The sequence below is a fragment of the Staurois parvus genome, unplaced genomic scaffold (genome assembly GCF_062004578.1).
Source record: "Staurois parvus isolate SC_StPar_1 unplaced genomic scaffold, SC_StPar_1.0 ptg000299l, whole genome shotgun sequence".
Classification (NCBI taxonomy): domain Eukaryota; kingdom Metazoa; phylum Chordata; class Amphibia; order Anura; family Ranidae; genus Staurois; species Staurois parvus.
In genome coordinates this window covers 17,808,633-17,823,411 of record NW_028318095.1, presented here as the reverse complement: position 1 = coordinate 17,823,411, position 14,779 = coordinate 17,808,633, and the positions used below count along the sequence as shown (strand labels likewise).

The window sequence follows — 14,779 nt, the reverse complement described above, 5'->3', positions numbered from 1 at the left end:
GATTTTCAATCAGATTAAGGTCTGGAGGAGACTGGCTAGGCCACTCCAGGATCTTAATGTGCTTCTTCTAGAGTCACTCCTTTGCTGCCTTGGCCGTGTGTTTTGGGTCACTGTCATGCTGGAACCCCCATCCATGACCCATTTTCAATGCCCTGGCTGAGGGAAGAAGGTTCTCACCCAAGATTTGACGGTACATTGCCTTGTCCATTGACCCTTTGATGCAGTGCAGTTGTCCTGTCCCCTTAGCAGAAAAACAAAGAGCTCGATTTTGGTCTCATCTGACCACAACACTTTCAACCAGTCCTCTGCATCATTCAGATGTTCAGTGGCAAACTTCAGACGGGCCTGGACATGTGCTTTCTTGAGAAGAGGGACCTCGCAGGCACTGCAGGATTTCAATCCTTGTTGGCATAGTGTGTTACCAATTGTTTTCTTGGTGACTGTGGTCCCAGCTGCCTGAAGATCATTGACAAGATCCTCAAGTGTAGTTCTGGGATGATTCCTCACTGTTCTCATGATCATTGACACTCCAAGAGGTGAGATCTTGCACGGTGCACTAGATCTAGGGAGACTGACAGTTGTTTTGTGTTTCTTCAATTTGCGAATGATTGCACCAACTGTTGTCACCTTCTCATCAAGCTGCTTGGCGATAGTTTGGTAGCCCAGTCCAGCCTTGTGTAGGTCTACAATCTTGTTACCTGACATCCCTGACAGCTATTTGGTCTTTGCCATGGTGGAGAGTTTGGAATCTGATTGTCTGATTGCTCCCGTGGACAGGTGTCTTTTATACAAGTAACAAAATGAGATTAGCAGCACTCCCTTTAAGAGACTGCTTCTCATCTCAGCTTGTTACCTGTATGAAAGACACCTGGTAGCTAGAAATCCTGCTTAATGATAGGGGATCAAATACTTATTTCCCTCATGAACATGCAAATCAGTGCATAATTTGTTAGACATGCAATTCTTTTAAATTTTTTGTTGCTATTCTGTCTCTCAGTGTTACAATACACCTACCATTCAATTTTTAGACTGATCATTTCTTTGTGAGTGGGCAAACATTCAAAATCAGCAGGGGATCAAATACTTATTTATATTATGTATAATTTCTTCACAAATGTGTTGGAAACCATTACAAAGGAATTAATCTAACAAAGGTGCAATTTGATCTGCTGGTCTCTTAAAGTGTTCATGCACAGGCTGAATATTGGTCAAAAACCATAACAGTTTAATCTGGTTATATCATTACCCCTATTTTTCAGATAAAATACATATACAGGTGCTATATAGGGAAAACCACTAAGCTAATCAGAGAAATATTAATAAATAATGTATACCAATATTTAATCATTTTAGACATATTGGAAATGGCTTATGCACGCAAATGATACATGGTTTAAAACAATTATATAAATAGTATCTAGTACATAATATGCTCCTACTTGCTAAAGTGTATCTGTAGAATACAGATGTACAGTATATTAAGAGGGATAGGCTAGGGACATAGTGGTGAGAATATTAATAATAGAAAATGCATTTGAGACTACTTAAAATGGTTTTAAAAGGTAAAGGTTTTTTACCTTAATGAATTCTATGCATCAAGGTAAAAAAAACAAAAAACAAAAAAACAAAAAAAACAAAAAAAAACTTCCCTGTGCAGCCCTCTTACACTTACTCAAGCCCAATCTCGATCTAGCGCTGTGCACAAGAGGAGCAGCTCCCTCCACTCCCTCTCCCGTCATGGGAGAGACAGCAGCAGGAGCCATTGGCTCCTGCAGCTGTCAATCGCAGCCAGTGAGGAGAGAGCGGGGGGCAGGGCGAGCCATGCTCTGTGTGTCAATGTGACACAAACATCACAGCTCAGGAGCGAATCTGCAAGAGTGCCTCCCATAGCATGCGGCTTGCTATGGGGTTACTCAGCAGGACAGAGGAGCCAGGGACACTGGTGGGGGACCCCAAAACAGGTAAGTATAACATTTAAAAAAAAAAAAAAAAATATCTTAACAAAACCCCAAACAAATAAATAAATCGCTTTAAACTTTGATTTTACCTTTAAGAGCAGGAACATCAAAAGTGCCCCTATTACCTAAAATGTGCTGAACAGTCTCTCTTAAGCTTTCTCTTAACAGGGAATTGACTCAACCTTATAAATATGTTCTTACACCCAGATGAGAGTGCCAATACTGGACACTGAAGCCCACTTACTCTAAAATAAGATAAATGAGACTGCATGTGGGTCAAAGTTAAGTAAAATAAGCTGCTAGCGCTTCCTCTAAGGTGCACGGTTTTCATGATCATGTGCATGAAATCAGGCAGTGCAGGGATTCTTTGGACTCTTTTTTCCCAAGTTTTGATATTTTAAATCATAATATTATAAAATCAAATAATATTTTGCAGGAAAAATGACACATCTATGACACTCAAAATTGTGAATGTTAAAACAAATGCATAATAGTAACCCCAAGACTCCTTCCACACGGAGTAGAGTTCACTCTGTCCAGCAGGGGAGTGGTCAGCAGATCACCTGCTGATCGGAGTTATGCGGGATGGAGGTCATATCCATGCCCATTCAATTTATGCAGAGCAGACATGGGCCGACTGCTGTTAGCCCTATGGGCGGTCACATGTAAAATGACTCTGCTGTTTACATCAGGCTCTCATATGGTCCAAAACAAAAAAGGATGCAGTCCTTAATCATTTTTTTTTCCAGACCTGGGGGTAGGCAGGTGTAAAAAGACACAAGATAGTTTACACCCAGCTATCCATAGGGCTTCAGGGACTTTAGTGATCAGGTTCACCTGGAAAAAAATGATTGTGGACTTAATCAGAATGCCCATGTGAAAGGTGTCTAAATGTTATTTACTTTTAATCATTTTTTTTCTTCCCCCTAACAAAAAAGTCCAGATGCGAATGTGTAGAACAACTACCTGCATGGAGGGAAACCACAATATCCACAGTGGAGCCTGGTTCACAGCTGCTATTACTGGGCTTCACTCTGTATTTGTCTGGGGCAGTTGTCCTCACCTAAAAGCAATTCAGATATTAAACTCCACAGTTATTATTTCAGAAATGACACAAAAGGTTTAAAAGGACCAGCCATAAATCATATATAATACATAGATTACTGCCAGTATGAGGGTGCTCAACCCGCTGTGGGCAGATCAATAAAATAAAAAAAATATATATATTTACAGTATGTATACTTTTTTACTTATACAAAGAAGGTAATCAGGCAATATGGAAGGACAAGAATTGGGTTGAATAGACAGATGGTGTGATTAGGCCCTGTCCAAGTCTGACAAATAAACGAAATCAATCCGCACTAACGCCGTTGTTCTAAAAATCTTTGTTTTATTAAATCGACCACAGTAAAAACATCACAGGTACAAAAGGTTGACACGTTTCGGCCATACAAGCCTTAGTCATAACCCATGCATGACTGGATGGGTTATGATTAAGGCTTGTTAAGCCGAAACGCGAAAACCTTTTTACCTGTGATCTTTTTACTGTGGTCTATTTAATACCATGGCGGTAGTGCGGATTGATTTAATTCTGGAACAGATAAGCAACTGTAGATCATGCACCTGCCTAGTTCCAGGATGAACATTGGATGGGTAGTAGCACCTTTTCTTTTTTATAATTGAAGTCTTAAAAACCAGTAATTCTGCCAGTAAATACCAGCTCATCAAGACTCAGGTGTTGGTGTTAACATGCTGCACTGCTCTTATAGTTCAGAACAGCATGATCACCCTCATGTAGGGCTATGCCTGCTTTCAATACAGTAGAATGGAAAGCTATTGAAGTGGAAAGTGGCTATCAACCTTGTCATTGTTGATTTACAAACCTGTAACTTATCAATCAGCAGAGGAAGATGAAAGAGCGCACAAACCTTGCGCATTACCTCAATAAATAGTGACTAATTTTATTGATAAGGAAATATACTCACAAAATGATTGTATAACAGGCATAAGTAACCATAATCCAAACAGGGTTACAGGTAAATCAAAAAGGGGGGGGGGGTGAAGGCTAACGCGTTTCAAAGGGTGCTCCATTCTTCATCAGAGCTGGGTTTGGCAGATAGAAACTTCAGTATGGCAGAGTTCCCATGGCAAGGAGATATTCAGCCACTGAGTGTCAGTATTACAGCAGTTCAGCCTGTTTAGTGGTAAGATAATCAGTGATAGGACACTAAACAGGCTGAACTGCTGTAATACTGACACTCGGTGGCTGAATATCTCCTTGCCATGGGAACTCTGCCATACTGAAGTTTCTATCTGCCAAACCCAGCTCTGATGAAGAAGGGAGCACCCTTTGAAACGCGTTAGCCTTCATCCCCCCCCCTTTTTGATTTACCGTTAACCCGGTTTGGATTATGGTTACTTATGCCTGTTATACAATCATTTTGTGAGTATTTCCTTATCAATAAAACTAGTCACTATTTATTGAGGTAATGCGCAAGGTTTGTGCGCTCTTTCATCTTCCTCTACAGTTTTATTAAGCTTCCCCAGCTTCATGATAGAGCTGCACAACCTCTGATCACCAGTGGATGAACACACAACGCGCTGCTTGTCACTAACGCCTGTTTGATCTGAGTCCTTGAGCGCAGGAGATAATGGATCTTTGGTGACTTATCAATCAGCACCTGAGCTGACAACACTTAGTCCTGCCCACTGATTTCTGGATTCACAGCACTTCCTCTGAATGAAGAAAAATATGGAGAATATAGACAATTTTATTTTTTTTTTTTTTACTTTTTAAAGGCACATCACACAGGATTTGTGACCTGTTAGAACTCCAGATCTGCATACTTGTTCCAGGGAAGTGACATTGAAGATGCTAGGTCAGCAAAAATCTGAAAGTGTAAGTTCAGTCAAAAGCAAAGGCTAAACCTACTCCCACCCCCATTCTTAGGCTATTCTATGTAACCCTGTAAAGAAAAGATGGCTATATTTACCTGCTGTATTCTGAAGCTGCTCCCCAGTCAGGTCACATGATTTCTTCAGTGAAGGCTTTTGTATAGAGGATACATTGCCGAGAACGGCTGCAAATGCCTGGGAGATGATGTCACCCATAGGCTTACTGTGGGGCATCTGTTGTCGGTTGTCCACCCTCTACATTGATGCTGCTGACAGCTGATCATGGGACCAGAGCGGAGCCACTTCAGAACAGGCAAGTATACAGATCTGTTCTTTACACGGATAGATAGAATAGGCTAGGAATGGGAGTGGGAGTAGGTTTAGTCTTAGCTTTTGACTGAACGTCCATTTTAACCTCCAGGTTCCCCAATACAGTTAATAAACATGTGCTTAGAGAAGGTTTGATCATTTCCCAAATTACAATGACTTGTCTCTGAAATAAATATGTACAAAAGTAACAGCATTGTTTGTTTTACCTTAAAAGCCACTGTATTTTTGGTCACATTATTGAGAACAATAGTACATTTTCTTTCTCCGCTTTCCTTGGATCCAAAATGCAATTCTTCTGCAGGACTAACAAATAAACAACTCATTAATGTGATTACAGAAAAAAATACCTTTTTTTTTAATGAGAAATGACAGATGTTGCATAACGGTTTATTTTTACAGAACTTTCCATTTTGCAAGGGCAAAAAAAAAAAAAATTAAACAGTGCGAACCCTTTGGGAGTTTTACTTGAGAGGGAAACAGATGAAAACATCAACAGTGAGATGTGACTTTGGTGCACAAACGAGTTACATCAGCTAAAGCCAGAAAACACTTTTTTGAAGACTGAACAGGCTTGATGTCAGCAGTTTAAGAAACTTGTCAGACAGTCCCCACAGACATCAATTTAGGAGAGTAAACTTAAAACTCTCTAATCTCTGATCTTCTGTCATACCTAATGTGTAGTAAAGGTCCCTTAAAAACCGTTGACGCCTTCCTGTTGTTTTTTAGCTTTGAGTCGGTCTTTTCACTATCCTCGTGTTTGAAGAGATCTTCAGTGCAATTCATCTGTAATAGAGAAGACGATGCAAAGTTTAATGCAATCACAAAGCGCTATGATCAAAGTAAAATTGTGCATTACTATAAAAATGTTATAAGGTTTCATAGGAACTAAGGATATTTTGTAGTTAATTTGACATTAACACAGTATTCATGTTCTCACAGCCAATTAAGATTAACCACATTTTCTAAGAGCACCACAGAACAAAGCAGCTTCTTTTAGGCTGTGGACGCAAGGATAACAGCCAGCTTCTCCTTTATGTACCTACAGAGGATGGTTGGAAGAAATATTTCTATATACAGCAGATGCTTGAGTCATGAATAGATGCCATCAGGCCAAGTCAGCCACTGGGTTTTGAATCACTCAAGAACCTATAATAGTAACATCTATACACTTCAGTTCCCAGGTCCATTCACTTGCTAAAGAAGTGGAAGCTGATCACAATTTTAACTTTAATTTCATTTATTCGATTTAAACTAGACGAAGCAACAAGGTTGAGAGGTTTAGGAAGTGTAGAGATAAAAGTATAAGTTCACCTTTGGGAACGTTACCCATTTTTTAGGGCCATGGGATCTTCTCCCCGCACCTGCCGTTAACAGAGTTCTGTGAATGAATTTCTACAAGTATCGTCAACCTTTTCATCTGACAGCTTGTAGTTCTCAAGGAACTTGCAAGGGTGCTGGTGATTGCTCTTGTAGTCCAATGAGCTTCCTGAACTGAGGTTACTGTCTGCCCATATCGGAAGTATGGGCAGACAGCTACACTGACAGTCTGCAAGAGCAGGACATTGCACCCACAAACTGCTGATTGGAGGTGCAATGCTTTCAGGCTCCTAAGAAAAAAAAAATAAAATCGTAAATGCATTTTTTTTTATCTGCAAAAAAACAAAAAAAACCACAAAAAATTTGCATTTATGATTTTTTTCTTTTTAAAAAAGGTGAATTATCCTTTAACCATTTTGTGAATAGGTCGTTGATGACTAGATGTTCAGGTCAATTTGGTTAACATGACTATAAAAGGCCTTGTTCTCATTCTCTCTGGGCAGTTGTGCCACAGTTTTCTTCAGGGCTTCTCAGGGCTGCACACATGCTGTAACAAGAGTGATACTTCTGTCAAGTGAATGGGGCTGTGTTGCAACTGCCAACGTTGTGGCGCAGTGGTGTGGATTTGTAAGGGTTAAAGTGTTACGAAACCCAGGACCCTGCATTCACCATATCTGGTCCCCCACAGTACACAGAACTTAATATTGCAATTATTTTTTTTTATTATTTTAGTAAATATAAACTGCTAAATACCTTTTCTCATCATAAGTCACAAGACTGCTCTAACTGCTACCAGCGTCCAGCCAAGCACTGGTTAAAGCTTGCAGGAGGTGGTTTCATTCTGCTCTAGGAGGATGCAGAACCCCCTGATCCCTGTCTGAACAGTGCTGAATAGCCCTGTGCTGATCACATGCAGTCCCCCACGAAAAAAAAAAAGCAAAACAAAAAACCTCCGTAGCAATACACACCAAACTGAGCATGTGCAGAGTGACTCCATAAGATATGTCTTATCAGGAGATAAAGAGGGGGGCACTGGAAGAAAGGGAGGATCAGAGAAGTCAGGATCAAACAGCATTTTTACACAATGCAGAGGATTAGCCCCTTAGGTTCCACAGTGAGTATAACAAGCATGTTTTACTGCATATACAGACTGATTTTACTGTTGTGGGTTTAGTAACACTTTAAAACAGCTGCTGAGGACAGAACATATGGTCTCCCAGTCAACCTCTAAAATGTAATACACTGCAGATTGCTTTTCTGAGGGGTGGTAAGGACTGCCACTAATGTAAATGCGCTTGAACTGAATATTTGTCTACCTCATTTCTTTCTTTCTTTTTTTTAAGGACATACAGTATAATGTTTATAAATGGATAAAAAAAATAAAAACACCTTATTCTTTTTATTAGTACTTTACCTACCTGTATTGTTGGAATTTACAGTATTAAACAGCGGCATCCACAGGGTAAAGTTTTATTTTTGTAAATGAACTTAAAGTATATCTTCGCTTACATAGTAATCACATCACTGTGAACTACTTTGGCTCCTGATTGTCAGTGAGGACGAAGCCATACTTCTGACTTTTTTTACATACCCTCAGTTCTACCATCCCAGATCAATGCTGACGCTTATTCACAGCATGCCTTGTATTAAACGGTTTTTGGAAACAGTTAAACTAATGAATTTAGCAGATACTGCTGCAAATAATAACTGACAGTAGATGGTTAAAGCAAAATGTAAAGTGTAACTGAAGTCTCCTTCATAACAGGCTGCGAGCAGGCAGGTTATTACCACAGAAAAGACATACAATGTCACTTTTGCAATAATATGCACCTACGTCCAGCATGTTCACTGAGCTACGCATACACTGGTCAGCTTAGAGCTCTAGGAAGATCCCCGTGTGCTGGATGAGGACTCCTGCACATGCACAGGTGTGACATCATTCTGTGTCGACCAATGAAGATGGCTGAAGACTGACACATGGAGGAAGATGCTGGTGCCGGCGAGGGATGGGGACTGTTGGAGGAAATGTAAGTAAGGCGTGCTTTAGTTTTGCTTTAACTGTATGTGAGCTCCAGAAACTGAAAAAGCTATTTCCTTCATTTTTGATATTGAAAGCAAATTCCCATCAATACATATCTCTAGGCTTTATATTGTTGAGAAATCACTTTGAAAAACACCCCCTAGCATCTCTAGCGGCGCCATCCTGAGTAAGGGCAGATGATACAAGTAGCCCTTATTCCTGAAATCCATCTGTCCTTAGCTCAGGCAGGAGCATGTGCTTAGCCGAAGAAGCCCCTCCTCCATTTCCAGAATGAAGCCTCATGGGACCATACCATCCTATTTACTAATGCCAGCAGCATAAGGATTCAAAATAGTTAATGTTGATTGAGAGCGCTTGGTTCTGCTTTAAAGTAGAATTCACAAGCGTTCCCAAAAATATAAAACGTTCTCTGATGGGAGGAGCTGGACAGGCGCGGTGGTGCAAGGTTACTTGCAAATCTGGAGGTTTTAGCAAGATAAAAAGGCACCTACTGTACAGCATGTTTCTGCTTACCTCATAATTGTGATTAAGCACCTTTTGGTGTAAAATGCATCAAAGCATTAAGTTGAAGCCTGCTGTGCAAATGCCTTAAACCCTCAAAATTTGCAATCTACCTTCCAGGACCATTACTTCTGTTTATATATTGATTGCCTTATGCAGAGCTGAATTCCTCATCATAGTAGTGTGCCACTGGGATGGAAGTTTAGACATTTCAGACTTAACTGGCTATATTTTTTTTTTGCTCAGTGACTTTGTAAATATCGAGGGCAGTATTAGAATGGTGGCATTGGATTTTTTTTTATTTGGCAAGTTGGCAAAGACCATTTCATATTCTTAACCGTAAAGGGTTATTTTAGGATGACTTTAATTAGTTTCGCTATTTTTTGTAAAGATGACCAAGAGTCAAGTGAGAAATCTGGGCTATGTTTTTATTGCCAATGCAGTCATATAAAAACAAAAATCATAAATGTTTAATTGTATGGTTAGTTGACATTCAAAAGTCCCTGGTACAGAAACAGCACAGGTTATATTGAAAAAATGGTAACATTTTTCTTGGTTTTCCTGCCCCTTTCCTAAGCATATAAACTCCTTAGCACAGCAGAGAGAGATTTGGTCGCTTTTTGGAAGCGTTACAAGCCTGTTTGAGGAGACGAGGAATATGAAATAATTTTCCCTTTCCATTCTACCTGTAAACTGTGGAAGGCCTGAATGCATGTCTAAATAGTAGACGGTGGTTTTAATTGTCCCTGTTTAAAAGGTCTAGCCTACATGAAAATGGGTATTTATGTGTGGCAGCACAAACACTAAATATAGGCCTGTTCTACGTGCCAGTATTTCACATCACAAAAATAGCGGCAGGTAAAAAAAAAAAAAAAAAGTTTAATTTCCTCTCTAACCCCTCCCCCAATTAATGGCATCCAGCCTATTTATCCTGCAGTTAGAACAGTTTCCACTATTTAATGTATTTAAGGGTTTGCAAACAAAAAGACTATATTACCACCCCCAGGCACAAACACGTGGGAGACAGTCCCATAGGATCCTATGTGTAGCTATGGCACAGGCACCAGAAAACAGAAAAGATGGGGTGGTTAGGTTAGCACAGTGGGGCAATATGGAAAATGCAGTTAAAAGAGGTAAATATAACCCTGAGTGCATGTTCTGAAATGTGTGCTGGAGTGGCTTCAGAATAGGTAAGTATAGTGATCTTTTATTTACAGGATTAGATAGAATGGTGGTTGGAGTAGGTTAGCGTTAGTGAGGTGTTGACTGGAATACCACTTTAAGCCACTCCCACGGCTAGGCACAAACGGACTATGACCACAATTTGCCACGGTGCACAGCAGAACTTGTTTCTCTTCTACATCTCAACGTGCCCCAGGTCTTCCACAGTCCCAGTCATGCTTATATTTTGTCACAGTTTTTACTTTGTAATTGTAATGTTGGGCAGATTATTTGTTATGGGTATGGTCAATATTTAGATATTGTTTATACTGTTTAAGTTTCGATTCTCCTTTAGGTTTAAACGCTTCTAAAAAGAAATTTGCCATATTTCTTGTTGTCAGTAAAAAAAATTTGCTCTGTCAGTAAATTTTTCATATTTAGTCAGTAAGAAAAGTAGTGGGGCGGCTGGCAACTCTGGAAAAGAGCAGAGTGACCGTGTCGCTTTCCCTGTGCAGTCCTGACTGTGCTGTCTGGCAGGGCTGTGTAAATCTCAATAAATTAGACAGTATTACAAAAAGGTAAAACAGCTGTCATATGCATTTCATTTGTGGATTAAGGCAACTCTCTGAAGTTCAGCTTTAAATACAGGTATCTGAATACACATCATTGCCTCAGCACATAGGATAATTATAAGATTATGACAGTCAAATAACCTTGCTATCTCCATGCAGTTTTTCACCCTAAACTACTGCTAAAATGTCAAAACAATTATAGGTAGAAAAACAAATATAGAACATATGATTGTAACAGAAATGTCCAATGATATTGGATGAAAATCATTCAAAGAGTGATTAATATATCTGGCAGTTTCATCATTGGCCCAAAGAACGAAAAAGAATCTTCACTCTGTAATGAAAGAAAACACATAAAAATGAAAGATAAAATATACAAGGGGAATTTGCTAAAGCAAGCAAAATCTGGACCAGCTGTGCTTAGAAACCAGCTTCTGAACTTGTTCAGTTAAGCTTCAAAAGGAAGGGTTCACTTTTTGCAACATGCTACAGGTTACACCGTATTTAGGGTACTCTCGTAGTCCACTGAATCTAACTTCAGCTTTCTAACTGAAAACCCATATGGAGGTACAGCAGAAAGCTGGAAAGAGTGTGTGCAGGAGCCTGACATTGCACATATGATCAAATGATCGCAGGTGCAACACTTTGCAGGCTCCTGTGCAAAACAATAACGAATGCACATTTTAGTTTACCCTGCAAAAGTATGTGCATTTATCATTTTTATTTAAAGGTAAATTTAGTCTTTAAAAATAAAAGCTGATAGTTTGCCATGCACAACTGCTCCAGATTCTGGTTGCTCCAGTCTTATTTTTTACAGCACCTGTGAGTGAAATTGACTACCAATCCATACAAAAATAAATAATATAAAAGGTTATGCTGGAAGGGATAGAGCTCAACAAGATGGGCATTGTTTGCCTTAAGGTCACACTGGTGAAAATGTTTAGAAGACTAGAATGATTAGATTATGAGTGGGTTTACTTTTGAATGATTTAAGGCATACACTAATAACGTGCTTCTGTTTTAACGACAGTTTAAATTCTATGTTTAAACCATAACACATATTAAACATGAATTATTTCTACTAATATATCCTTTATATCCTGTTTCTATGACAAAATTGATGGTTTGACAGTAAATGTGCAGTAATGCGCTATTACTTGGATACCCTCTCTCATCATGCAGGCATGAATTAAAAGAGTAATGGTGGTACAACACCAATTCCAAAAAAGGTGGGACACTGTATAAAATCTACATAAAAATGAAATGCAATGATTTTCAAATCACACAAACTCATATTTTATTCACAACACAAAACATCAAAATGTTTAAACTGAAAAAATGCCATTAAAAAAAAAAACAGATAATTTTGAAACTGATGGCCGCAAAATGTCAAAAAAAGGTAGGACAGGGCAACAAAAAGCTGGCAAAGTAAGTGCTACTAACAAGGAAGAACTGGAAGAACATTTTGCAAGTAATTGGGTTATTTGGCTACAGGTCAGTAACATGATAGGGTATAACAAGAGCATCTAAGAGAGTCAGAATGTTTCAGAAGTAAAGATGGGCAGAGGTTCACCAATCTGTGAAAAGCTGTGTCTAATTTGTTGGAACAATTTCAGAATTATGTTCCTCAACGCAAAATTGCAAAGATTTTAAATATATCATAAAACAGTACATAATATCAAAAGATTCAAAGAATGTGGAGAAATCTTTGTGCGCAAGTGACAATGCCGAAATGCAATACTGGATGCCAATGATCTTCGGGCCCTCAGATGGCACTACAGTAAAAACAAACATTATTCTGTGATGGACTGCATGGCCTCAGGAATACTTCCAAAAATTACTGCCTGAACAGTGCTGAACAGTACTGTCTGCTGTTCATCCAAAAAAGGAAGGTAAAGCTCTATTATACAAAGAAGAAGTCACATTTGAACATGATCCACGCTGCGTGTTCTATGGACCAAAGCTCAGTCAAAATGGTCTGTTGCAAGCGGAAAACTGTTCTGTGGTCAGATGAACTGAAATCTGCATTTCTTTTTGGGAGCCAAGAGGGAAGGGACTTTCTGGCTTGCTATCAGCATGGAATGGGCAGCTTGCACATCTGGAAAGGCACCATCAGTACTGTTAGATATATCCAGCAGCATATTCGTCCATCCAGGCAACATCTTTATCAGGAAAGGCCTTGCATATTTCAGCAAGAAATGCTAAACTGCTTACTGCAGCTGTAACAGCAGCATGACTTCATAGTAGAAGAGTCTGGGTGCTTAACTGGCCTGCCTGCAGTCCAGACTTTTCACCAACTAAAAATATTTGGTGCATCTTGAAACGAAAAACAAAGAAGACCAAGGAGTGTTGAGCAGTTAGAATCCCATGTCAGGCAAAAATGGGACAATATTCCTCTCCCAAAACTCCAGCAATTAGTCTCCTCAGTTTCCAGATGTTTCCAGTGTTGTTAAAAGAAGAAAAGATGCTACACTGTGGTAAACATGGCCCTGTCCCAAACTTTTGAGACATGTTGCTGCCATCAATTTCAAAATTGCCTTTTTTTTTTTAATCTTAATGATCTCTCTGAGTGGGCATCATATGACGTCTTTCACATCGCGCTGTTCGTGTGCGCACCCCGGTACAAGCCGCAAGGTGATCACTGACGAGCTGTGTCCCTCAGACACAGAGCTTCCCCGCTCAAGGTAAAGAGCCAACGAAGTTGGTTTTTTACCACGTGATTGGCTGTGACCAATTACAGCCAATCCTAAATATAAACTAACAGCGGTACCTCACTGTTCCAGTCAGGAACAGTGTGTTAACCCCTTCACTACTGTGCACCACACTGCCTCTAATAAATGCCGTCAGTGGATCAGTAAGTGCAGCCCGTCAGTGGACCTGTAAGTGCAGCCCATCAGTGCAGCCATCAGTGTACCTGTCAGTGCATTCACCAGTGCAGCCTAATTAGTGGACCTGCCACAGAGTCAACATCACTGTCGCCCATCAGCAGTGTACCCGTCATACAGCCATGATCGCCAGAGCCGCAATGTCCAATACATATTTTACTAGTGAGTAGGCATATAAAATTCACAGTATGACGGATGAGAACAGCGGGGAGCTCTTACCATCCAATTCCGATTTGGAATATGAGCCAGTAGAAAGTAGTGGGTCAGTGTCCAAATCAGAGGAGGAAGCAGTCCCTCCTAAAAGAATACAGTACACTGAAGAGCAGGCAACCACAAGCAGCGCCATACACCCCAATGGTCAATCAGCGAACACCAATGGCGCTAGACCCCAGGATAAAAGGCCCAGCACCAGCACTGGAATATCCCACCAGACCCCAAGACTTAGGGCCCCAACATCTCTTCCAGACACCCTGGCAAACCCATTATTTCCCTGCTGCCTTGACTGACCATGACTCAAATATATCAAAATGAACAAATGTATCAGTAGTTAAGCATTAGTGTACTGATGTTTTTGTCTGCCATCTGAATTGTTCCTAAATCACACTTCTGCCTTACACCTACACTGATCTCGGCCTGTTAAATCGACCACGTTTATTGCCTGCTGCTTCAACTGATCTTTTGCCCTGCTACTGTAGTAGTGGGATGCAATATAACACAGGGTTCTCACATATCTGAGGGGCTTCAGTGTAGAGAAAAACAGTTTTTGGTTTTCACCAGGTTTTGTAATTGCCGCATCAGGGTCTGTTAGTCCAGAGGCTTCGAAGAGATTTGGTGGGACGAAGCCTTTACCCCTGTGGCCAGGTCTTACCTGGCGAGGCCCTAAGCCTGATGTTCCTTCCTGGACCAATACTTTGACTGTGCTGACCATATCTCTGCCTGCAATGACCCAGGACTTTGTTCCTGCCTGGACTATTCGTTTGGCTGTTGCTGACCACATCTCTGCCTGCTACCTGGACCAGTGCTCTCCTCTGCAGACAAGTGCTCTCCTCTGCAGACAATTGCTCTACCACAGATAATCTTTTGTTTATCCTTTGTTTAGCTAGGCTGTGAAAAAAGTCA

The 14,779-nt window shown here is 40.2% G+C and overlaps 1 protein-coding gene across 1 annotated transcript in view; it reads right to left on the bottom strand.

Moving 5' to 3' along the window:
* The window catches only part of MOSPD2 (motile sperm domain containing 2), a 150,384-nt gene that overhangs the window by 24,076 nt on the left and 111,529 nt on the right, over window positions 1-14,779 (bottom strand). The window contains exons 10-12 of the mRNA XM_089682976.1: window positions 5,854-5,966; window positions 5,390-5,486; window positions 2,925-3,021 (exon numbers count right to left, since the gene is read on the bottom strand). Coding sequence (XP_089539102.1) covers window positions 2,925-3,021; window positions 5,390-5,486; window positions 5,854-5,966 — 307 coding nt within the window. The remainder of the gene's footprint in view (window positions 1-2,924; window positions 3,022-5,389; window positions 5,487-5,853; window positions 5,967-14,779) is intronic.